The sequence below is a fragment of the Hyperolius riggenbachi genome, chromosome 12 (genome assembly GCF_040937935.1).
Source record: "Hyperolius riggenbachi isolate aHypRig1 chromosome 12, aHypRig1.pri, whole genome shotgun sequence".
Classification (NCBI taxonomy): domain Eukaryota; kingdom Metazoa; phylum Chordata; class Amphibia; order Anura; family Hyperoliidae; genus Hyperolius; species Hyperolius riggenbachi.
The window spans coordinates 34926172-34951657 of record NC_090657.1 but is presented as its reverse complement, the minus strand read 5'-3'; the positions used below and the strand labels follow the sequence as shown (position 1 = coordinate 34951657).

The following is a 25486-nucleotide window of genomic DNA, read 5'->3' as shown; positions in this document are numbered from 1 at the left end:
GGTTCGCGCCATCTCTAATCATTAACAAACTGTTCCCCATCCCCTTCTTGCACCTCTGACACTGTAGTTGCCATTGGCAGCTTTTGGTGCACCGTATCAATTGTTACGTATAGAGTGCTTGGAGGGGAGGGGGGGGGCAATTAAAACTTGCACTGGGGCCCACAGCTCCTTAGCTACGCCAGTGGTTATTGCTCTCTTGTAGTACCACTCTCCCCATTTTCCCGGGGTAGGACATTATCTGCATGGGGTTTGTATGCTCACTCCATGTTTGCATGTGCTTTCTCCCACATTACAAAAATACAGTGTTGGGTAATTTTGGCGATACATGTATCAACTTTTCTGATCGATTCCTAATCGATTGGAGCGCTTTCATAGAATCTGCCAGACTAATATGACTGTAATTTTGCAGACTAATTTACTTTCAGTTGATTTTAGGCAGTTTATCAGTCGCATGTCTGATTTGATAGATTTTTGCAGCAATCTTTGGAAATGGAATTTGCTGTGCAATGTAAAAATCGATTACTGTCCGATGAAATTCCCATCAGATTGTGATCGATCGGCAAATAGGGGCGCAATCAACCCATGTATGGCTTGGTTTAGTTGCCGTCTCCCAAAAGTGTAAAGACCTGTTCACACCATCAGCGCTTTTCATTTTTGAAAAGTGCTGGTGATTTTTCAAAAGCACTTTAAAGAGAACCCGAGGTGTGTTTAAAGAATGTTATCTGCATACAGAGGCTGGATCTGCCTATACAGCCCAGCCTCTGTTGCTATCCCAAACCCCACTAAGGTCCCCCTGCACTCTGCAATCCCCCATAAATCACAGCCATGCTGTGAGGCTGTGTTTACATCTGTAGTGTCAGTCTCGGCTGCTCCCCCGCCTCCTGCATAGCTCCGGTCCCTGCCCCCATCCCTTCCCTCCAATCAGCAGGGAGGGAAGGGATGCAGGCGGGGATCGGAGTTCTGCAGGAGGCGGGGAGAGCAGCAGACTGACACTATAGAGATAAACACAGCCAGTTCTGACAAGCTGTTTGTCAGCAGCGTGGCTGTGATTTATGAGGGATTGCAGAGTGCAGGGGGACCTTAGGGGGGTTTGGGATAGCAACAGAGGCTGGGCTGTATAGGCAGATCCAGCCTCTGTATGCAGATAATATTCTTCAAACCCACCTCGGGTTCTCTTTAAGGGGCCTTTTCCATTAGCGGCGATTGCGATGCTGAATCGCAAACCGCTAGTGATTTTCAAAAGCTACGGTTTGCTTTTTAACATAGAAATCGCGGTAGGTCATGGAAATGACCTACCGCAATTAGTTAGTTTTTTACTAAATCGCGATCGCGCCGAGGAGCGATTATTGCCTCGATTTTGCTATGCAGTGCAAACAAAATTTATTAATTTTGCCGAATGGCAATCGCTAGCGTTCAGCGCAAACACTAAAGATTGCTAGTGGAAAAGGGCCCTCAAAGGGCTTGAGCAATGTTTCTCAATATGAGTATTCTCACATGAGCGATGAGCTTTCTTTCCGATCGGAAACGCGGCTCCTACACCATTTCCTAAGCGTTTGTGCGCTTCAATGTATAGAGAAATCACTAAGCGCTTGAAAAAAGCGATTTGAAAAGCGATTTGGCAAGCGCTTTTTAAAATAAATATATTGTATTTATTAAGTTCCAGGTCAAAGAGTTCACTTCCTGAGTGTCATCAGGAAGAAAAAAGAAATCGCTAAACAAAAGTACTTAGAAAAGCGCAGGTAAAAACACTTACAGAGGCCCTCACAGAAGCACTCAGAGCTTGCGATTGCGCTGGCGATTTTCTAATGTGAACTAGGCCTTAAAGCGGAAGTGTAAAAAGTTCTGCAAGCCCCCAGCAGCCGTCCTGTCCCGCGCCGGTCCTGTTCGAGCCTCCGTTCTCCTGCTGCTAGCTGCTTTTGGTTTCGCCGCCGGGCCAATGCGTCTGCGCGGCTCTGGCCACGCGTATCCTTTCTTTGCGTCCCCTGCTATTGCAGAGGGGAATGCGAAAAAAAGATAAGCTTGGCCAGAGCCGCGCTGGCATCGACTTAAAAGTCGAGGTCGAGGTACGGAACGGAGCGTCGGCGGGAGAACGGAGGCTCGGGCAGGACTGGCGTGGGACAGGACGGCTGCTGGGGGCTTGCAGAAGCCCCAGGTAAGTGAAACACTGTGTTTAAAAACTATTTACAGTTCTGCTTTAAGTGGGCTCGATTCCCGATCTCGAATTAAAGCATGAAATCTTTCGGGAAGCAGCTGAGCCCGCCGAGTCGGCCGCTGTACCCTAGTGTATAAATGTGTATGTAATGTGTGCATTTATACATTACCTGTCCTGTGTCGTGGTGCCTGTCCGTCTTCCGAATCCGCCGCTCTTCCATCCGCCGGCATGTTGTGTGACATCACTCATGCGCCGGTGTGCTATACGCCGATGGCGTGTATGGGTCTAACAGAAGAGCAGGGATTCCGAAGATGGATGGACAATGCGTCACGGGACAGGTATGTATAAATCCACACTTTACATAAATATTTATAAATTATAAAACTCCTCCCAATATCGCTCGCAGTTAACACCACGCACCTGATCGACCATGACGGCCGACATCTTACAGCACGTCTAACCAATATATATGCGACCAATTTCGAGCCGACATTGGTCGCATTGTTGGTCGGGCATGCACTGGGGTGCACCGATTAGCTGATTCAGATTATATTAATCAAACGGGTTGGTCGATTGGTTGCCAAGTCACCTGATGTATGGCCACCTAAGGACATTAGATTCTGGACTGCACTGAGGCACAGTTCAAGGGTACCTGAAGGAAGAAGAATATGGAGGTTGCCATATTTATTTTCTTTTAAACAATACCAGTTGCCTGGCAGTCCTATTAATCTACTTGGCTGCAGTAGTGTGTGAATCACACCAGAAACAAGTATTCAGCTAATCTTGTCAGTTTTGACAATAATGTCAGACACAGCTGATCTGCATACTGGTTCAGGGTTTATGGCTAAAAGTATTAGAGGCAGAGGATCAGCAGGCAGGCAACTGGTATTGCTTAAAAGTAAATAAATATGGCAGCCTCCGTATTCCTTTCACTTCTGGTTTGCTTTAAAGTGGACCTTAACTCTTGCACAGGACAGAAGGAAAACACAGAGAAATACACCCTGTATGTATTCAGAGAGTTTAGCCTGTCTAATCCCACCTCCTCTGTGACTAATCACCAGTGTAATTTGATCTTTCAGCTTTATCAGCTGGCTGCATCGGCAGAGCAGCTAAATTGTAAACACAGGATGTTAACCCTATGCCTGCTTCCATGAAAGCAGGAAGTAGACATACCACAGATGTATTGCAGGATTTGTATCAGCTGTAACAAAGAAATGTTTTTCCTAAAGGTCATTATGCTGTTGCTTTTCTTTTAGAGCAGAGGGGAAGTGTTGAGCTCAGATGTCCACACATTCGTACTTTTCTGCCCAATGTGGCAAACAGAACGCAGATCAGTCCCTCTGCATTCTGAACCTGATCAGAGAAGGTTTGATTCCCTCCATACAAGGCACACAGATTTTCAATGGATTTCACCACAAAATTTGATACAGTGAACAATATAGACTGTCGATCTTCCGGCACCACCCCACATCCCATAGGCTGAAATTTACCACCCGGTCTAATCATAATTTCAATTGATTCTTCCCAAAATCGCAGTCAATGCGGCTTGTTGTTGCCAGTGCTGGGCCGAAATTACGCATGAGCGTAATTACGCATCGTAATTCAATGTAAATTTACGCGTAACTTACGGTCTTACGCGTAATTATTTACGCGTAAGCAGTTAAGTGGTATCGTAATTACGCTGTCTACCGTAATTGCTAGGTATGCGTAAATTTACGAAGACTTACGCGTAATTTTACACGTAATTACTAACGTAAAAACTCCCCTTTTCTAGGAGTAGCCAATCAGTCAACATCCTAAGCAACCAATAGTATCTTCTCCCGCCCTTCAGTATAAGCGTACGTTTTGACGCATACGAATGATGTGTACGCAATAGCTGTCACATTGACGGCTATTGCGTACACATCGTCCGTATGCGTCAAAAAGTACGCATTAATGGGTATTATGGCACTACGCGTAACATCGTAGCGTAAGCGCCTACATTACGGTATCCTTAGGCGTAACTGTGTAAGTTAACGCGTAATTACAGTGATGAACCGTAGATAATTCTCTACGCCGTAACCGTAATTGCGTAATAGCGTAAAATTACGCGTAATGATCCGTAAGCGTAGATTTTTCCATTACGACCAGCACTGGTTGTTGCATCTTGAATAACTGGCAGATTCGCTCACAGTAGAAATCGATACACATATGGCCAGCTTTCCTGATATAAATCATTCTATTTACTCAGTAACGTGCTATAGAAAAAATGCCTGCAAAATATAAGTTTGTAACAATAAACATTTTCATATTTCCCAGACCCAGAGATTTAGTTTATTTGTTTTATCGTACAAAACCGTTTTTTTTTTTAACTCATACCATTTGTTTGTTTTTGTTTATTGAGTGTCCTAAATAGACTTTAAACTATTCCAGAACAATAGGGTTAACTGCAGAATAAACAAAAGTTTGCTATCTTAAAACAGAAAGTATTTGCGATAATTCAGGTTGGAGTGAGCTGGAGATGTCTCCCAGTGCATCACTGCTGAAATATGCAGAATAAAGTGACTTATTTTCCCATAGTTCTGGTTCTGCTATAGCTCAGTATCTATCTCCCCCCTTCCTTCCCTCCCTCTCCACCTGAGACTGAATCAACTCTTTTGTCTAAACTTTTAGAGGAAAAAAATGCAGCCTGTTTGTTTAGTGTCAAGAGTAATTTCGAGGGCAGTTAAAAAAAAAGCTCAGGGTTCCAGCAGACCAATGAGAAATTTCTCCTGTTGCCTGGCATGAGTAGAAGGAACTGATGAAATTCCATCAGGCGTTCTGGCACCACCCAGTCAGCTAGGGATAAAAGGAGGCTGGAAGCAGAGAGAACAGTTACACTCCTGTGATCTACATCTCTAGGTCTGCTCTAACCAGTTACTGCAAACATGTCTTACAGCGTACGCCAGGTCAGCACCACCAGATCCTACGGTGGACTGGGCAGTGGACTTGGTGGTGGAGCAGGGAGGGTCTCCTTCAAAGCTCCAAGTGTCCACGGTGGCTCAGGGGGCATCTCTGTGTCTTCTGCCCGATATGTTTCTTCTGGGTATGGTGGTGGTCTAAGCTCTGGGTATGGTGGTGGTCTAAGTTCTGGCTTTGGTGGTGGCTCTGGTGGTGGATATGGAGGCAGCTACAGTGTTAGCGTGTCAGGGGATGCCCTGCTGTCTGGCAATGAGAAGGAAACCATGCAGAACCTGAACGACCGTCTGGCCACCTACCTGGACAAGGTGCGCTCCCTTGAAGCGGCCAATTCAGACCTGGAGTTGAAGATCCGGGAGTGGTACGAAAAACAGGGACCCAGCCCAACCCGTGACTACAGCAACTACTTCAAGATCATCGAGGACCTCAGAGACAAGGTGAGCTGATACACGTTATATTTTTTCATGTTAGCATATGGTGCACATTGATGCATGTTTCTCATTAGTGAAATATAGCTTTTTTGGTGACACAAGGTGTCTTGTCACCACCACATTGCCTAGCCATTTACAGCTGTAAAATACATAAAATTACTTAATGTCTCCAGTTTGTTTTGTTAAGCAGCTGTGTTATTCTGTTCATGTATCTACTGCTGTTTCCTGCATTCTTATGCTGGGTTTACACCATACAATTTTCTGTTAGATCTACCTGCCAGATAGATAAAGTTCAACATGTTGGAAATGTATCTATCTTACCATCTATCTGCCCAGCAATTAGGCATTGTTCTACTCAGCAGGAGATAAACAGAAGACAATGCACCAGAGATAATGGCCATTCTCTACAGAAAATAATATAATTATGCATTCTAACAGAAAATCTAACAGAAGAATCTAACAGAAAATTGTATGGTGTAAACCCAGCATAATTAGTGTTCTATGGTTACTCTTGCGTGTAAAATATTTCACAACACTGTCTAGGAGGACATTTACTTTGTTAAATATTAACATGCTCCTGACTGCAGCTGTTTGTTGAACGCAACCTATATCAGACTTCAATACAAAGGAACATATACAGTTATGAAACGCTGTCATATAACAGCGTGATAAGTTGGAAGTAGTATCATACCTGAGCTGGGAGGTAACTACATGAGATGAGTCTCTAATAGCTAAACCATGAATGTGCACTCGAAAATCTTACAGACCGCTACAAGTCCTGTCCAGTACACTATAATATATGAATGAATATTATGCACCCCCTCCCCTTCTTGTTTGCAGATACCTGGTCTGGTCTGCTGTGGCTCTAATTGTGCCCTGGACCCCACACAGACACAGGAAGTGCATAGAAACCCCAGACATAGTGCCTCTGGTGGGACTTGATCCCAGGAGACTAGAGCCACAGGCCATTTACCCTGTACTGTTTGCATTCTCCCCAAACAGTTAAAAAGTACACACCGTGCAATGCTTCTTCACCTGTTTATATAGGATAGAGTTGCAGCAGCTTCCATATAACAGCACAGTACCACAAAGGTTACGGGAAGGCCACTAAAACCAGAAAAACAGGTAATCCTGCAAAGTAGCATCACATTGATGTAACTCATCCGAGATAGCAACACTTCTTGAACACAGTTCAGTATTTTTCAGTTATGCAGGACTGCTGAGGTGGGGCAGACAAAGTTTAGCCCAATTCATGGGTCTCTGAAGGGTCTGGAGACTTTTGGGGAAATATTATTGGGTGCCCAATGGTAAGTGGCTTATTCTGAGTACTCCAGCATCTCATCGCATTAGCCTTGTAAAGGATGTATTTTCCTGGTAGGACTAGCCTAGGTACCAACACTAAGCAAAGCATAAGCTGTCCGGCTCTGGTACCCCCACATTAAGAATTGTGGGCGTCCACCCCTTCAGTGGTGACGTGAAAGAGCATGCATAGGCGGTGAGATCAGCATGGGGGGGGGGGAGTCAATTGTCTAGTGTATTGCTAGGTGGCAGACAAAGGTTCCCTATTCTTGGGATCATGCAGACTCTCATTGCCCCATAGACATATTAGGGTTTGAGCTGGAGGGTACCTATCCATACTATTATGCTGAAAACTTCAGGATATGAGTGCAGCTTAGGTTGCAGGGTATACTTGGAGGATGGTGATCACTACACTTTATGGAGGGGCCACACCCAAACGGCTGCATCCAGGAGGTTGGGTGTGAAACTCAGCTTAGACTCAGCATCTAAGGTGGGAACTGAGGCACACTCAAAAGCCCACAAGGGGCTAACATTTTTAATAAAAACATTAATGGTGCTGGTGCTGGGAAAACTGGAGCAAAATCAGAGCCTAAAATAGAGCAGTTGCTCATAGTGACCAATCAGAATCCGCCCCAGTATCTGAGCAAAGTTTACCATAGTTGGAGCAAAACTGGTGCAAAATAGGTGCAGATGCCCAAATCAACACATAAGGGCCCATTTAAGCATTTTAAATCAGCATATTTATAAAGGGGAGATCTATTTTTTTCCACAGGGGTGATCACATCTGTGTTTTAATCACCTACTGTAACTGCTGCTAACTACCTTTAAGTGGTGATAGAAAGTTTCACTCATTTGACTGGAGTCTCGGATTTGCCGCCAATGCATACATGTCACTTGCCGCCCGGCCACTTTGGCACAGAGTAAGCCGAGGGACCGCTCACCCTGCTGCCGGATCCCCAAATTACTTGTGCATGGCCTGTGGACTATAGCATTGCTGCTATAGCCGCGCCAAACTCAGTCGCTACGTGGCGCTCGACATGCGTCAAGAAGCCATGCCTCGCCCCCCCACCCCCCACCTTGGCCTTGATGCGTGTTTTGCAGTAACTAGTTAAGTTGATGGCAACTTTTATGGTGACCTGCAGATCTCTAGAAAAATGCTGTTCTTTCTGCAGACTTCCACCTTCATAAAGAGGCCCCAGGTATCAATTTTGCTCTATATGTCTATGGCCAGTTCACCCATGAGGCAGGGTGTGGTGGTTTCCTCAGGTGGCAAGTGGGTGTGGCGGGCCGCCGAGCTGGAGGGGCTAGCGGGCAGGATAGGGGTATCGGGAACAGCGGTGGGGAGGGGGGTCGGACCCCCCCTCCCTCACCTGGGTCCCCCGATCTGCACTCCCCCTCTAGCTTTTAAGTCCAGCAGCAGCTTATTAATACAAGGATGACTCACTTCTTCCGTGTTCCAGCGTGTGTTCCACTCTCGTCAGTGGCGTCCCTACCATAGTGCGCAGGGGGGCGGGGCGCACCGGGTGTCAGACACCCAGGGGGGTGTCACCACGACCCCCCACAGCAGCACAGCAGGAGGGAGAAGCAGGGCTAGAAGGAGGGGCAGTGGGGGCAGCGGTGGGGAGGGGGGAAATATCCCCCCCCCTCCCTCACCTGGGACCCCTCCTTCTGCCTCTCTCCCCCTCCAGAATAGCGGCGACAAGTGCGGGGCGGCCGGAGGCGTATGAACAATTACTCACCTGATTTCCGCGTTCCAAGCGTGGAGCGCAGCGTCATGACGTCACAGGTCTCTGTCTTCAATGCCGCCCACTGTGCTTCCTGATTAGTGGAAGCACAGTGGGCGGCATTGGAGGCGGAGACCTGTAACGTCATGACGCTGGGAACGCGGAGATTAGGTGAGTAATTGTCTATACGCCTCCGGCCGCCCCGCACTTGTCGCAGCTATTCTGGAGGGGGAGAGAGAGGCAGAAGGAGGGGTCCCAGGTGAGGGAGGGGGGGGGATATTTCCCCCCTCCCCACCGCTGCCCCCACTGCCCCTGCTTCTAGCGCTGCTTCTCCCCCTCCTGGGCATCTTTACTGGGGGGGGGGGGAACTGTACTAGCTATACTGGGGGCAGCTATACCAGCTATACTGGGGGCAGCTATACTGGGGGCAACTATACTGGGGGCAACTATACCAGCTATACTGGGGGCAACTATACCAGCTATACTGGGGGCAACTATACCAGCTATACTGGGGGCAGCTATACTGGGGGCAACTATACTGGGGGCAACTATACTGGGGGCAGCTATACTGGGGGCAACTAAACTAGCTATACTGGGGGGGGGCAACTAAACTAGCTATACTGGGGGGCAACTATACTAGCTATACTGGGGGCAACTAAACTAGCTATACTGGGGGCAACTATACCAGCTATACTGGGGGCAACTATACCAGCTATACTGGGGGCAACTATACCATCTATACTGGGGGCAACTATACCAGCTATACTGGGGGCAACTATACCAGCTATACTGGGGGCAACTATACTAGCTATACTGGGGGCAACTATACTAGCTATACTGGGGGCAACTATACCAGCTATACTGGGGGCAGCTATACTGGGGGCAACTAAACTAGCTATACTGGGGGCAACTAAACTAGCTATACTGGGGGCAGGTATACTAGCTATACTGGGGGCAGCTATACTGGGGGCAGGTATACTAGCTATACTGGGGGCAGCTATACTGGGGGCAACTAAACTAGCTATACTGGGGGCAACTAAACTAGCTATACTGGGGGGCAACTAAACTAGCTATACTGGGGGGCAACTAAACTAGCTATACTGAGGGCAGGTATACTAGCTATACTGGGGGCAGCTATACTGGGGGCAACTATACTAGCTATACTGGGGGCAACTATACTAGCTATACTGGGGGCAACTAAACTAGCTATACTAGGGCAACTAAACCAGCTATACTGGGGCAACTAAAGCAGCTATACTGGGGGCAACTATACTAGCTATACTGGGGGCAACTAGTTTCATTGGGGGCAACTATACTAGCTTCACTGGGGGCAACTATACTGGGGGAAACTACTAGCTATACTGGGGCAACTATACTAGCTAATACTTTAAATTACAGTTAGCTCCGCCCTCATCCGGCCATGACCACGCCCATTTTTGCCGCGAAGCACGCCACAGGTTGTGGCCACGCCCATTTTTTTAGGGGGGGGGTGTCTTTTAATACCCAGCACCGGGTGCCAAATGCCCTAGGTACGCCACTGACTCTCGTCACTTCCTGCAATGCCTCCCACTGTATTGTAACTGGACGGCATTACAGGAAGTGACGAGAGTGAAGAGTTGTTTCTCACAAGTTTGCCTCATGTGGCAAAAAGTCTAGAACTGGCCCTGTATGTGTCGTCATCAGATTATTGTTCTGTGCATGAGGTTCAAATGATATAGCAAGTGTGTTACATGTAAAGTTGTATGACCATGGCTTTTTATTTATCATCACAATTTAAAACCAACTAAAATCTAAAGCCCCATCTACACCATGGGACATTGTAGCGATCCGGCGGCTCGATTAGCCGCCGGATCGCCTCTTCCGCGTGCCCGCCGCGTCCCCGCTCGCCGCGCGTGCGCCGCATTCGATACCCCGCTCGTGCCCGCTCGTCCCCGCCGGCGCCGCTTATCTCCCGCACGATTCCCTGCCATTGTCCCCTCGCGGGGATCGAGCAGGGAATCGGCGGTGCGGAGATCCGTCCTGTCGGATCTTATCAATCGAGCCGCATCAGCGGCTCGATTGATAAGGAGCATCGCGGCCGCATCTACGCGTGTAGATGCGGCTTAAAACATCAGAATTGTGAGGACTGGCAAATGTTAGGGAAACTGCAGTCAATAGATATCTCTTGCAGCAATTTCCTACAATTACTTAGTGACTACATAAACACTCCTTTGTTTTTTTCTGTCCTCTGGCTCTGTGTATTGGGTGTGGCATTACCTGACACCACTTCAATTAGTTTGTAGTTACCATATCATTAACTATGCTCTGTCACATGACAAGGTCTTTCCTGCCATCCTGTAGCACGGAGATGGCAGGACCTAGGGGAGGGGTGTTTTTTTGTTAGCAAAAGTGGAAATGAATTGGAAGAACCAACATCGTGACAATATGTGACCTTTGGTGCCTTGCAGATTCTTGCTGCTACCATTGACAACTCCAAGATTGTCCTGCAGGTGGACAATGCCAGGCTGGCAGCTGATGACTTCAGAACCAAGTAAGTACCCTGCAAATCTGACATACATGCCAACCAATGAGAACTCATCTTTCAAAGAACTGATGTCAGGAAACTAGGGAGGCCACCAATAAATAAAATAAAATAGTTCACTTTGTTCCCTGGATCCCATATTTGATGACAATGTGAATATTAGCTAGCCCTTCCACAGTGCATGCACCCACTTTACTGCGCATGCACCCACTCTACTGCGCATGCTCCCACTCCCACAGGCACCCACAGCCACTGACTCCACTGCCCATGCACCCACTCCCACATCCACCCACTCAACTGACCATGCACTCACTCCTCTGTGCATGCACCAACCCTTGTATGCACCCACTCTACTGAGCATGCTCCCACTCCACTGCACAGGCACCCACTCCACTGCGCATGCACCCAATCTACTGTGCATGCTCCCACTTCCACAGGCACCCACAGCCACCCCCTCCACTGCCCATGCACCCACTCCCACATCCACCCACTCAACTGACCATGCACTCACTCCTCTGTGCATGCACCAACCCTTGTATGCACCCACTCTACTGAGCATGCTCCCACTCCACTGCACAGGCACCCACTCTACTGCGCATGCACCCAATCTACTGTGCAAGCTCCCACTTCCACAGGCACCCACAGCCACCCCCTCTACTGCCCATGCACCCACTCCCACAACCAGCCACTCAACTGCCCATGTACAAACTCTTGCATGCACTCACTCCTCTGCGCATGCACCAACCCATGTATGCAGCCGCTCTACTGCACATGTCCCCACTCCCCTGCGCATTCCCCCACTCCACTGTACATGCACTTACGCATGCACCAACCCATGTATGCAACCACTCTACTGCGCATGCACCCATTCCTCTGCACATGCACCCCCTCCACTACGCATTCACCTACTCTATTGTGCAGGCACATACTCATGCATTCACCCACTCACGCATGCCCACTCCACTGCACATCTACATGCTAAGTTTGCAGAGCTGGTGGGCTTACAAATAAGGTTTTGTTTTTTTACAAGGAAAAAGAAACCCAGAATAGCTATCACCAGATACTTAGCCCGGAGAAAGGTTGCAAACAAACTTTCATGAAATGATGTTGCACGATATTATGTAAAACCATTAGTCGCGTAAAATCATTTGGTTAAAAATCGTTAAGTGGGTTAAAGCGCACCTGAACTCAGAACTTCCTCTCTGCTCTAAAAGATAAGCAACAGCATAATAACCTTTGAACAAAAAAAAACATTTCTTTTTTACAGCTGTTACAAATCCTGCAATAAATCTGCAATGTGTCTACTTCCTGCTTTCATGGAAGCAGCCATATTGTTTACATCCTGTGTTTACAAATGAGATCTCTGCCATGGCAGTCTGGTGACACAGCTGATGGATCAAATTACAACTTGTGATTAGTCATAGATGAGGGGGAATTAGACAGGCTAAACTTTCTAAGTACATACAGGATGCATTTTCTATGTTTTCCTTCTGTTCTGCGCAATAGTTCAGGTCTACTTAAAGAAAACCTGTAATGACAAAAAGTTCCATTGGGGGGTACTCATCTCGGGTGGGGGAAGCCTCCGGATCCTATCGAGGCTTCCCCCGTCCTCCTGTGTCCCACGGTGGTCTAGCTGTGCCCCTCCGAACAGCGGGGATATAAATATTTACTATCCCGGATTCAGCGCAGGCGCAGTATCGGCTCTCCACTCCGAGATAGGCGGAAATAGCCGATCGCTGTCGGGCCGCTCTACTGCACAGCCGCAAGTCTCCTGTGCAGTAGAGCGGACCCGACAGAGATCGGCTATTTCCGCCTATCTCCGTGCGGAGAGCCTCAACAGCGCCCCCGCTGGAGCCAGGGAAGGTAAATATAGCAAGCCTTGTCAGGCTTGTCGAGCGGGGAATGCGGGACGCTTCGGGGGGAGCCAGCGCTGGACTGCCTGCAGCTACAGGGGAGGGGGAAGCCTCATTGGGACTTTGAGGTTTCCCCCTCCCGAGGTGAATACCCCCCAGGGGGACTTGTTTTTTGTTACAGAGTCCCTTTAAAAGGATTCATTATCAGTCACCGCCCATAATTGAAACAGGGTTGGTTAGGTTATCCTGCTTCTTTTACAACAAACCCTAATCATTATATTGCTGGGTGCTATCAGGGTCACAGAGCCTCAATAAAGTTAATGATTAATCGGTTGCACAGCAACAGGCCGCAATGATTGCAAAACACACCCTTCACATTAGGTGACCTTAATATTCGAGAGTCTGTAATTCACAGCGGGTAAACAGCCTTCACCATATGTGTTTGTCATTGTAATACATTGCACAGTTCCTGAGTACAGTATATTCCACTGTCAACACTGTGCAGCTGGTACGCGTCCAGAGCAGGTTTCACCTCTTCGGGAGAGTCTGAACACGGCACACAATGTGCTGCTGCTGCTTCTACACACACACCGTACGTTCCGGCTGGCTCGCCAAACAGCACCCATTGTGTGTTCCGGGGATTTTGGCTCATGTCCTGGGGAACTGATAGGCTTACCCTGCTCAGAGAAGGCCACACCTGGCTGGAAGCAAATGAATCAGCACAGAATTGTTTTCTGTGTCAATATGGGATTGTGTTTGTAATATGTGGAAGGACACTATTATCTTTACAATTTTAACTTGGTGGCTAAATACTAGCTAGCTAGAAGCATGTAGAGAATACATTATAGCAACTGTGATCAGTACAACGAAGATTCAGTAACTGAAAACTAGAAGCAGACTAGAAGGCTGTGGGCCAAATGTATCAATAGTGTCTGAGAAGAAAATCTTAGGAGATGTCTATAAATCATGCAGAACTATCTCGTTTCAAGTGCAACTTCCTTCTAAAACCATTCTAAAGCAGGAAATGTTAAGTAGGGCTCTCTGGGCACTTAAACTATTAAGATTAACATCAATAAATACACTTAGGAACTTAAGGAAACAGATTTTGGCTTTAATCAATCTGGGTACAGCAAAGTCCCCTGTATCCGGCACAGTTGGGGATTGCCTGATGCTGGATACAGGGGACTTTCTGGTTGCTTGAGCAACAGGCAGAAAAGGCACAACCCTCCCCCCCCCATGCAACGGAAAATACTTACCAAGCCTCCAGGCGCCATCTTCTACCTTTCCTGTAGCTCCTAGTTGCTCTCTGACACCCTCTGTGTACAGCTCCCTGAATTGGGTGGGTCAGGTGGACGCCAGAAAGCCGAAGGGAGCTGAAGGAAGGGTAGAAGACGGTGCCTGAAGGCTCTGTAAGTATTTCCTGCCCTACAATGCCCTGCAAACTCCCCCAAAGCACTGTCCCCATTATCCCCCTCAGGAATGCCAGTTAGTTGAGACTTCTGGTTGTCTGAGTTCCTGATAACAAGAACATTGCTGTACAACTATATGCAATGTCATTGTTTATTGTACAATACAAGCAATCACATAACTCATTCAAAGTGCTTCCTTGTTCATTTACAATTTTCACAGGTTAGCACAGGAGAACTTGAACTTAGTAGATATGGCATGGACAGATGTCAGTGGACTGTGCTTTGTCAACAGTCATGTCCCTTTCGGTGGAAAATGCCATAAACATCTCTGACAGTATATAGTCGAAACATTTATGACACTACAAGTCCTCAGTCACTTTCTTACCTTTTATATACTTGGGTAAATATTTGTCAGCTATTGTCCCTCAAACTCAAAAGTACCAAAACTGGTGTGCTGCTAAACATTCCAGAGGTCCCAGGACAAATGGACAGAAACAGTCAAGACAAATCTTAATCTTTGCTCAAATTTAGACATAAAAAATGTTGGAGTCAATGTCTACTCAAAATGTCTCATCACGATCTTTAAACTTCTATTCTTCAAGGTTTGAGAATGAGCTGGCTCTTCGCCAGAGTGTGGAGGCTGACATCAATGGACTGCGTAGAGTACTGGATGAGCTGACACTGGCCAGAACTGACCTGGAGCTCCAGATTGAAAACCTGAAGGAGGAACTGGCCTACCTCAAGAAGAACCATGAGGAGGTAATACTGACTGAGTGTTTCTCTGTGTACCATCCCATCCCATCTGCCACTACAAACCAGGTCTCCTCCTACCATGTCAACTCAAAGACAGAACACTTTTATATTTACAATAATATGTCCTCCTGGGGCCCTTGAAAGACCACTGTAACATCATTGTTAGACTTCATGTAAAAGTTTTCACAGGACACATGAAACCCCACATGTTTTTGCTTTGTATCATCAAGAGTCTGCACAGGATCCCATCCCACAGTAATCAAATCAATTTTTTGTATAAACACGTTTCCCACAAACCCAAAGTACCTTCCTACTCGAAAATCTCTTCAACTCCTCCCAACAATAACATTGATATGGTGACAGAGAGCAGTTGGGAGATCCTTCCTTGTGGTCTAACTGTCTTATACTATTAAAATAAAAAAAACGACTAAGCTCCACCTCTTCCTCTCCTTGCACTACATAATCCATTAATTTTCAGTTCCTCCCCTATCACTATTGCCCACCTTGGTCATGTGTCTTTTCAGCCTAAACCTGAGCTTTGACTGTAGGAATCCTTTTAACAAGCCAAAAAAAAAAAAAAAAACATGGGCACTATAAGAATGTACTGGCTTCAAACTTTGTATATGATTATACAACCTATATGTTGAAAAGGTTCTACATAGAAAAAAGTCTTTACCTGTCTGACTGCTGCAAAACATTTTGAAAAACTGGATAAGATTACCGATAAACCTGCTTATTGGGTTAAAGTAACTGATTGATAAATTAATCACTTGATCCAGTAATTTGTTAAATATAAAGGATTTTAAATCATCTTGGATACAGTTCAAGTTACCTTCTCCTTCTTTGTGTGTACAGGAAATGAACGCAATGCGTGGACAAGTTGGTGGACAAGTCAGTGTTGAAGTGGATTCAGCACCAGGTGTGGATCTGACAAAGATTCTGAGTGATATGAGAGAACAGTATGAACACATGGCTGAGAAGAACCGTAAGGATGCCGAAACTTGGTTCTTCACCAAGGTAAGAAGAAAAATCCTTCAGAAACATTTTAGGAAGATTATGGAGAGCTTTGTAATTTACAGAATTTTGTGATCTTGTTTTACAAAACACCTTCTCTTTGATGCTCCAGACGGAGGAACTGAACAAGGAAGTTGCGGTCCACACAGAACAGATACAGACTAGCAAGACGGAAATCACGGACCTAAGACGTACACTCCAAGGCTTGGAAATAGAGCTCCAGTCGCAACTCAGTATGGTGAGTAAAAGCAGTTTAGGCTAAAGTTGGTAGACCACTTGAGAAAACCTGTCCACTGGAAGATCTCGCTTAGGCTCAGCATTCACTTACAATGCTCCTGTTCCGAGAGCAACATAAAGTTTGCCCTAGTAAACCTCCTTCTTATTCCATTATACATAGTACAAACATGAATAAAGGGCAACAACTTTTGGGTTCCACTATTGGCAAGGATGGGGGGTTCTTATGGGCACTGGCAGCATCGTACTGCTATCACTATCACTATAATATCTGTACCACTTCAATGCTATGACTGTGGCCAGTAAATTGGAGCCTTACTTCCTTGTCTTCTAATCAAACTGGTCACATGCTTCTACATGTGTTCTGCTGAAAACAAGTGACAGTGCTCATGTCTGTGCCACACATTCCACCCTGTATGCCCATTTTGCACATTGTGCCACTAACTCATTTCCTTCTTTGATACCCTTTCACTTTTTGTGCATTTGGATCTGTGGAGAAGGAACATGAGAACGTATTAATTAATGAATTCATCAATCTTGGATGGAGTATTCTAATGCCAGAAAAGAGTCTTGCAGAGGGCAACCGCTTTGCGGCATTGGTTTTTGACCCTGCATAAGTTGGCATGCGAAAGCAAATGCATTTTTGCATGAGCAATGCCTCATGAATAGCCAATACGGCCAAATTTGCAAGTCAGGTGTTCACTTGGTGTTTAATGCACACATTCAATTCTTTGTGTAAGTCTTGCACTTTCACCCTGGATAGGCACAACTGTATATAAATCAATAATAATATACATAATAACAGGAATATTGTGATGAATCGCCTTCTGATGTACCATAAAATAATAGCTCACTGAAAAGGGCATGTAGGGACAGTCTATGTTACATTAAATATGAAGGAAAACATTTAAAGTTTGGGTGATGATTAAGGCTATAGTTTTTGTATGCCTATTGGCTATTGAGAAGTTAACTTGATCCTGGAACCCTAGAAAATATTCCACACTGTAACTAATCATATGATGTTAGCAGTGGTACGCAACTAGATTGTCTGGGTGGTTTGAATTAGGTAATGGGCCAAATCTCTGAAGTAGGCAAAGATTTCTTTATCCTGCGCTTAAAATACCTCAGGCTTCTGAAGAAGATATGTAATTGACAGTGGTGTGCAATTACAAGAGTTCGAGTGAATGGGAAGTCCAAATGACTAATGTAGGTCAAGATTCTGAAGACCTTCAACATGTCCTTAAAATACATTGGACACTTGATAAATAGATGTTATTGGAATTGGTGTACAACTACAAGGAAAGTCCAAAGGACTGATGTAGGCCAATAATTTCAAGCATTATCAATCTACCCTCAGAAGCTTCTATATATCCCTGTTGATTTATGGAACCAACTTTTGAAAGTTTAAATAATACTTTATAATAGATATATTTAGTTTACAATGTGACAACTTTATCCACAGAAATCGTCGCTTGAAGGAACCCTCGCAGAAACAGAAGCACGTTACGGCGCACAACTTGCACAAATGCAGTCGGTCATTAGCAGTTTGGAGGCACAGCTAGGTGACCTCCGGGCAGATATGGAACGTCAGAACTACGAGTACAAGGTGCTCATGGACATCAAAACGCGTCTGGAGCAAGAGATTGCCACCTATCGTCAGCTCCTGGAAGGTCACGATGCACAGTAAGTGGTCTTACATTAGTCTTACAGTTTACTTAACATCTTTAATATTTACAGTTTTGGTTGGTATTTCGTGATGGCACGGTGGGATGCTCTTCCCAAATTGCAAGATAAATACTTTTGATGCATAATACCATAAGGCAAAATAACATGGACAACCTGACACTTAACTGTGTACTAGCAGAATAATGGAGGCCTGTTAATACTGCAGCTACATGGATAGTTGGCAGATCCTAAAAATTTGGGTAAACTTTAATGTACAGTATTGTTTAGTACCCCAAATACATCTGGACTCTGATGCACGACATCATCAGTAATCTTACCCTATTTGGTTCTCACCTTATCTACACAACTATCTGGCATACAGAAAAAGTCCTCAAAAAAGGTTGTCTCTGTCAGGGAAGCTAAATCTACACTAATGCTGGGAATATACCATGCTGATTTTAGGCAGATAGATAGTTTGATAATTTCCAACATGTCCGATCTCACTTTCGATCGTTTTTACTGCTCGATTCCTGATAGAAGTGAATGGTGATTGATAAGAAAAGATAAGAGAATTGAGCGGGTAATCGAGCAGAAAAACGAATCGAAACACGATCGAACGGCAAATCGACTGCAAAAACGCATTGTGTATTCCCAGTATAAGGTCCTCAGTTTAACGTACCTGGTGCATCTTTCAGCCCCCTGTAGTCTTCATGGTCCCTTGCCATCTTTCTACTTTTCTCTCTTCAGCCTCTGTGCCACTCCAAGAGCTGCAGGCATGGCCCCGAGCCTCAATCATTAGGGCTAGAAGAGGTAAAAAAGCACAGGGACACCGGGAGCCCAATATCGTGTAATATCGTCGTGTGAGATAATCAGTTAAAAAATAGTAACAATTATACTCACAATTCTGGGTTGCTATTACGGCAACCACTATTCAAACATGTGGAGAAGTACCGTCTCCACTCGGCCTTGTCTGGTCGCTGCTCCTAAAAAAACTACTACTATAATGAATTACAGTAAGTAAGCCCCCACGTAGTGGGGTATTTAGGTATCGGAAACACTGTAGGAGGCGCCCTTGTATCTTATAATAACTTATAATCACTAATATGGTAAGCGTGGTGTGTCTTACCTGTAACGAAGGCACGTACACACGTAAGTCATAAAATTGGATTTAATTGTAGCACAACGAACTAGACAACGCGTTTCGCGACCACAAGTCGCTTCCTCAGGTCAAATACAGTGCTGTATGCCAGAAGTTGTATAGCGTGGGCGCCTACATGTTCTTGTAGCGCGGAGCCTCAATCATGTTCTTGTAGTGGGGAGCGTTCTGCACTTGCACAGTTCAAAAGAATTGTAGCTGCGCATGCATGAAACACCCCCAGACACAGCAGTGTGATTGAGGCTGTGCAGCCGAGGCCACAAATGTGCAGTCACCCGTAACTGGACAGCGGCTGAATGGAGCAGCGCGGAAGGATGGTGAGTGACGAGGATGATTACTGAGTGCTGAAAGAAGCTCCAGGTAAGTTAAAATGGGGACCATAGTGTCACTTTAGGTATACTTAAAGGAGGATACAGGTGTACAATTTGCCCACAATTTCTGTCCTTTCCCCTGATTGAACTTGGATCAACAGCATAGGTACCCCGCTTTGTCTCCAGGAGGATCTCATGGAGACAAGACGGGGTACTGATGCTGTAGAGACATGTTGCTGGACAACAGCCGAGCTGTGTCTTCCACAGAGGGATGAGGGGTGACGGTGCTAGCTAGGAACAATGGAGTGGCTTATGTGGCATGCCACATCACTGAGTAACCTCAGACCTGGGCGGGGGAAGGAGGGGGAATAACCTATACATATGTTACATTCTCACCCAAGACGGCCTCAACCGACCAGTGGTGGGCCGGAATTTCGCATGTGCGAAATTTCGCATCGAAAATCGCAATTAAGCATCGTAATCGTAATGCAAAATTTCAGAGAAAATCGTAATTAATTCTGTATGTAAAAGTAAGATTTCAAAATTTCGCTTAATTTTTTGCATAATTTTCACGAAATTTCGCATAATTTTGTGCCAAATTTAGAGGTTAATAGCAAATCCCCCATACAAGCTATTGCTACCAAAATTGCTGCACATGTTAAGCAGAATAGTGGGTATAAGTCACAAAAATAATTTTTCAAAAAGACCTTGTAGTTTTTGAGAAACCCTATTTTAAAAATGCAAAGAAAATGGGTATTAAACTCATTTTTCAAAGTTTAAAAACCATTTTACTTGCATCTTTAAAATCGAGTTACTCAAAAACCATAAGGTCTTTTTGCAAAAAATGTTTTTGACTTGTACCCATGATTCTCCTTAACATATGTAGCAATTTTGGTGACAATAGCCTGTATGAGGGCTGTGCTACTCACTGCTAAAGTCGGCAAGAAATTATGTGAAATTTCGCAAAATTTTATGCGAAATTACGAATGACTATACGAAATGAATTGAATTTGCAAATCGTAATTATGTATAAGCGTAACTGCGAAAATTTACCTAAATTTAGCAAAATTGTAATTTATTGATTACGATCATCACTACAACCGACTACCTCAGCTGAGAACAGTCTGACGTGTACAAGGCTTTAGTGGACAATCACATTTTAAGATATCAATCAAAGCAAGATCTTCTGGTGATTGTTTATGATTGATGGAATGGGTTACTCATAGTGAAATATCAAGTTTACCCTATTATTTTTTATGAATCCGTCTCATGACTGTAATATATTTTTCCACAGGATTATGGTGGGCCAAACCAAAGATAGTAAGTACACATGATATATTTGGTTGTGTCCGTCTTGTTGTTTGTTGTTTTTTTGTGGCTGGCAGGTTCTGAGGTTAAAGGGACTCCGAGCACCTCTCATGGGCATGCCTTTAAGACACAGTACTGCGAAGTACTAAGATGTATACCTTTCTGTAGCTTGTGCTCTCCTCTTTCATTTGATGCCTGAATCACCATTGTACACCAACTAGTTTTCATTCAATTTCAATTTAAAAATCGCGGCTGCCATCTTGGCTATGTTATAACTTCCTGGTCACCCCTGTCTTCTCTGTTAGAGAAATGCATCACTGAATGAAGCAGGAAGAGGAAGTGACACGCATGGCCATTGCAAGAGGCTCCTCCAGAGTGGTCATAGCACGACTTTGTTGGAAGTCGTCTGTCTTAAAGGCATGCCCATGAGAGGTGCTCAGAGTCCCTTTAAACTGAAGGCCCTGCCACATGGAAATTGTGCATCCTACAGGCACTTTCTTTTAAAGTACAGCATCCAACACAAGGGCCGATTTATTAAAGTATATCTGACCTGAGGCAAAGGTACCTAAGGTTAGCACAGAGGTAGGTTAGTTCTGAATACACTTACCTCAGCGTGTTTTACATTACTTTCCTTGTTCCCTTGGTCTCCATAATCACTCCTTGAGAAGTCCTTGTTCCCTTGGTCTCCATAATCACTCCTTGAGAAGTCCTTGTTCCCTTGGTCTCCATAATCACTCCTTGAGAAGTCCTTGTTCCCTTGGTCTCCATAATCACTCCTTGAGAAGTCCTTGTTCCCTTGGTCTCCATAATCACTCCTTGAGAAGTCCATGTTCCCTTGGTCTCCATAATCACTCCTTGAAAAGTCCTTGTTCCCTTGGTCTACATAATCACTCCTTGAGAAGTCTGTCTTTTGACTAAAGTCCCATCATCCTCCTCTTTATTGTTGTTTTTATTTATAGAGTGCCAACATATTCCGTAGTGCTGTACAACGTTCAAAACCTTCACTAATGGGGAGCATAGATACATGAGCATTTCGACATACTGTACAATCAGGACATCCAGTCAGTGACACAAGTACAGGTGCATACAATTGATGTGTAGTTTGAATAACATCACCAATACTGATAGATGTTCATTTGATAAATTCCACAGAAACAGGAAACAAAAGGGGGAGGTCCCCACCCTTGCAAGCTTACAATCTAGATGGTAGTGGGGTTGAGACACTGGGGTAGGAGACATAGGGGTTAGCAGATGAGGCAGTGAGCTTTAAATTCTAATTATAGCAAATTGTAAGCTTGTTTGAATAAGTGTGTCTTGAGGGTTCAACATTGCCAGGCTTGGAGCATTACCATTCTCTTCCCCGTTTATGCATTCCCCCTCATAAGAGTTTATGGAAATGCTAAAAAATTCTGAAGTTTTACTTGGATTCACTTTACTGGAAGCATTGAAAGGGTTAAGCCTGTGTTTGCACAGAACAGAATGCTGCCATATCACAGCTCACACCCACCTCACAGCTCTGATTCACAGCTGCTGATAAGACACTCTGATCTAGCTAAACTAGCACAGAATACAGTCCAGTGAATGTATTCAGCAACCATGTGTGTAATAAAGACTTTTCATTTAGTGATGTGCTAGAGTTTGGGTCCACTTTAAGGGGGGGGGGGGAATGAGAGGGTGATAGGAGGGAACAGCGTGCTAAGCCTGCCTCTTCCTAGCTAAAAATGTAACTAGCCAAAAATCAGATTTTTCAAGGAGTGATTATGGGGACTGGGGAAGGAAGGAGAGGAACGGGTAACGCACAGAGGTATGTGGATTCAGGGTGAACATACCTCTGTGTTTACCTTAGGTAGCTTTGCCTCACATCAGGTATACTTTAAGGCCCTGTGGAAAGTGTGCTCTTTACAGATACTACAGCATCCAATTCTGGGGATGATTTGTTAAATCAGGTGTAAAGAAAACTGAATCCATAGATGAGTGGTTACCCACTCCAGACAGCTAGAACACTCCACTGCAGTGCAGAATAAAAAACAAAACATATACTAGTAATATCTTCTATCTTCTTAATTATATTTTTATGTACATTTATATTTTTAAGTATTATTGAACGAGTAATATTTGTACTGGGAAAACGTCCTACAGATGTTCAGCTACTGCCCCCCTTAATGATCATGGATCAATAATCAGCATGACAGTTTGGGGAATGAACGCTGTACAGACATGCTTTTTGGCTGTAGCTGAGATGATGCTTAAAGAGGAACTCCAGTGAAAATAATGTAACAAAAAAGTGCTTCATTTTTACAATAAATTTTGTATAAATGATTTAGTCAGTGTTTGCCCATTGTAAAATCTTTTCTCTCCCTGATTTACATTCTGACATTTATCACATGGGTGACATTTTTACTGCTGGCAGGTGATGTCAGTGGAAGGAGATGATGCCTGCTTTTTTGGCAGTTGGAAACAGCTATTTCCCACAATGCAATGAGGCTCACAGACAGGAAACTGTCAGGACCATCACACTGTGGGAGGGGTTTCACCACAATATTAGTCATGACGATCCGTTTGTGAAAAGGAATAGATTTCTCACGGGAAAGTAGGTATCAGCTACTGATTTTACACCCTCGCCCTGGGTGCATTTTAGCCTAGAAACTGCACTGCAGGTATGTATAATTTTTTCCCCCTTTCATCTCAGGTACACTTTAACTACTACACCCCAAATGGACAAGAGCGATTTTCACCTTTCAGTGCTCCTCCCTTTCATTTGCCAATAGCTTAATTGCTACTTATCACAACAAAATGATCTATATCTTGTTTTTTTTTTACTACCAGTTGGGCTTTTTGAGGTTGATATTTGTTTTCAGTAATTACTTTATTTTCTATGCATTTTTAAGGGGAAAACAAGGAAAAAATGAAAAAAAGACACTATTTCTCCAATTTCATCCCCTATAGTTGTAATATAAACACTGCTACTGTGCATAAAAACCCACACATTTTATCTGCCGATTTGTCCTGATTATTACATTTTAATTATGTCCCTAGTACAAAGTATGGGGACAATATAGTATTTGGAAATAAAGGTATATTTTTTCTTTGATGGGTATTTTTTTTCACTATTTTCACGTGCACAGTGGCAGCAGCACTGGAGCCATGAGGCTTATAAGCTGGAGCCCTTAAGAGGCTCTAACAGGACGTTTTTATAAGTCAGCTTGTCATTAAGTGGTTAAAGTGAACTTGAAGTGAAAGCAATACAGAGGCTGCCATCCTTGTTCTCTAATGAACAATGCCAGTTGCTTGATTTATGTGCTGTTGCTCTGCTCTTGGTCTGACTCCACTGGCTGCATGCTTGTTGCAGCTGTATGACTCAAACAAATAAAGCCGAAAGCTCAGCATGTCAGCCAGGCAACTGGCATTGTTTATTAGGGAATGAAGATAGCAGTCTCCGTATTCCTCCCAGATAGCGTAGCTATCCAATTCCAGAAAAAGCTTTTGGGGCTCCACCTGCTGGCTAAAGTAAAGGTTGCGTGCAAATTGATGGGTAGATAAGAGACATGGAATACATACTGTATATATGGAATGCATTGAGACTGACAGGCACATTTTCTTTTTCTATTTTAGTTAAAATTGAAAGAAAATGAGACCACTGTGTTGGGCATTAGACAGCTGCCTCGTAAGAAGACCCTCCTTACTTTCTGCACTGAAAATGGCTTATGCCGGAGCTACTGTACAAGGACCTGCTGACTGTTTCTGGAAGGATGAAGATGATTGGGCAACATCGGGGCACTGAGAATGAATTGAGAGTTTGCTTTTATAGTCTGCCCTGCTTCAGCTGTCTAATAAATAGCATCTTTTGGGTCAAGCATTACATACGAGTTGTGTTGTTACTTATACAGAAGTCTAAGAACATTACATAAGCATTCAAAATAACGTAATGGTCAGGGACGGATTTCTAGAAAGGCCACAAAGGCCCGGGCCTTGTGCGGCTTTAGGCCAAGGGGCACCTGGAGATGGGGGCGAGGTTACTGCATAGGAAAGAGAAGGATGAAAATGTGGAGACTGATGCTAAAGGGAGTTGTTCATAAAATAAAGGAATTGCTGTACATGGATGATTCACATGGAAGAGGGGGCTGCACATGGAATGGGAGGGGCTGCAGTACATGGATGATACACATGGAAGAGGGGGCTGCACATGGAATGGGAGGGGCTGCAGTACATGGATGATACACATGGAAGAGGGGGCTGCACATGGAATGGGAGGGGCTGCAGTACATGGATGATACACATGGAAGAGGGGGCTGCACATGGAATGGGAGGGGCTGCAGTACATGGATGATACACATGGAAGAGGGGGCTGCACATGGAATGGGAGGGGCACTGCTGCACAACAAAGGGGAGTCACCGCATACTTTGCCTAGGGGCACAAAAGTTATAAATTCGGCCTTGATAATGGTGATTAGAACTCTGCCTCTCCCATGTTATGTGCAGAGCTTGAGGTCACATTACAAGCTACCTGTTTAGGGGAACTATAATGAGACCCCACTTGAAGTGCCTATTACTGTACTTAAAGCGGGATTGTCACCATAAAAATCAAATTTCAACAGCAACTGGTCTGAGTGTATTAAGTGGTAAAGATGCTAATCCTGCATTCAAAACTTTCAGAACTTTTTCTGCTGTTGTGGTTTGGAGTTATCACATACTTTAGGAGCACTGGCCCTTTAGTAGTCA

The 25486-nt window shown here is 44.8% G+C and overlaps 1 protein-coding gene across 1 annotated transcript; it reads left to right on the top strand.

Moving 5' to 3' along the window:
* The first annotated feature begins 4998 nt into the window (after nt 1–4998).
* LOC137541162 (keratin, type I cytoskeletal 19-like) lies at nt 4999–24626 on the top strand. The gene is made up of 8 exons (XM_068262323.1): nt 4999–5526; nt 10991–11073; nt 14929–15085; nt 15935–16096; nt 16206–16331; nt 17790–18010; nt 20754–20779; nt 24380–24626. The coding sequence occupies exons 1-8, from the start codon at nt 5059–5061 to the stop codon at nt 24397–24399; spliced, it is 1263 nt and encodes a 420-aa protein (XP_068118424.1). The 5' UTR covers nt 4999–5058; the 3' UTR covers nt 24400–24626.
* The last annotated feature ends 860 nt before the right edge of the window (nt 24627–25486 follow it).

What these genes read in the sequence shown, in the direction of transcription:
- LOC137541162 (XM_068262323.1), top strand. Translation starts at nt 5,059, where the DNA reads ATGTCTTACAGCGTACGCCAGGTCAGCACCACCAGATCCTACGGTGGA. An exon ending in TCGAGGACCTCAGAGACAAG is followed by an intron (nt 5,527 to 10,990) that starts GTGAGCTGATAC and finishes GGTGCCTTGCAG; the next exon opens with ATTCTTGCTGCTACCATTGA. An exon ending in CTGGAAGGTCACGATGCACA is followed by an intron (nt 18,011 to 20,753) that starts GTAAGTGGTCTT and finishes ATTTTTCCACAG; the next exon opens with GATTATGGTGGGCCAAACCA.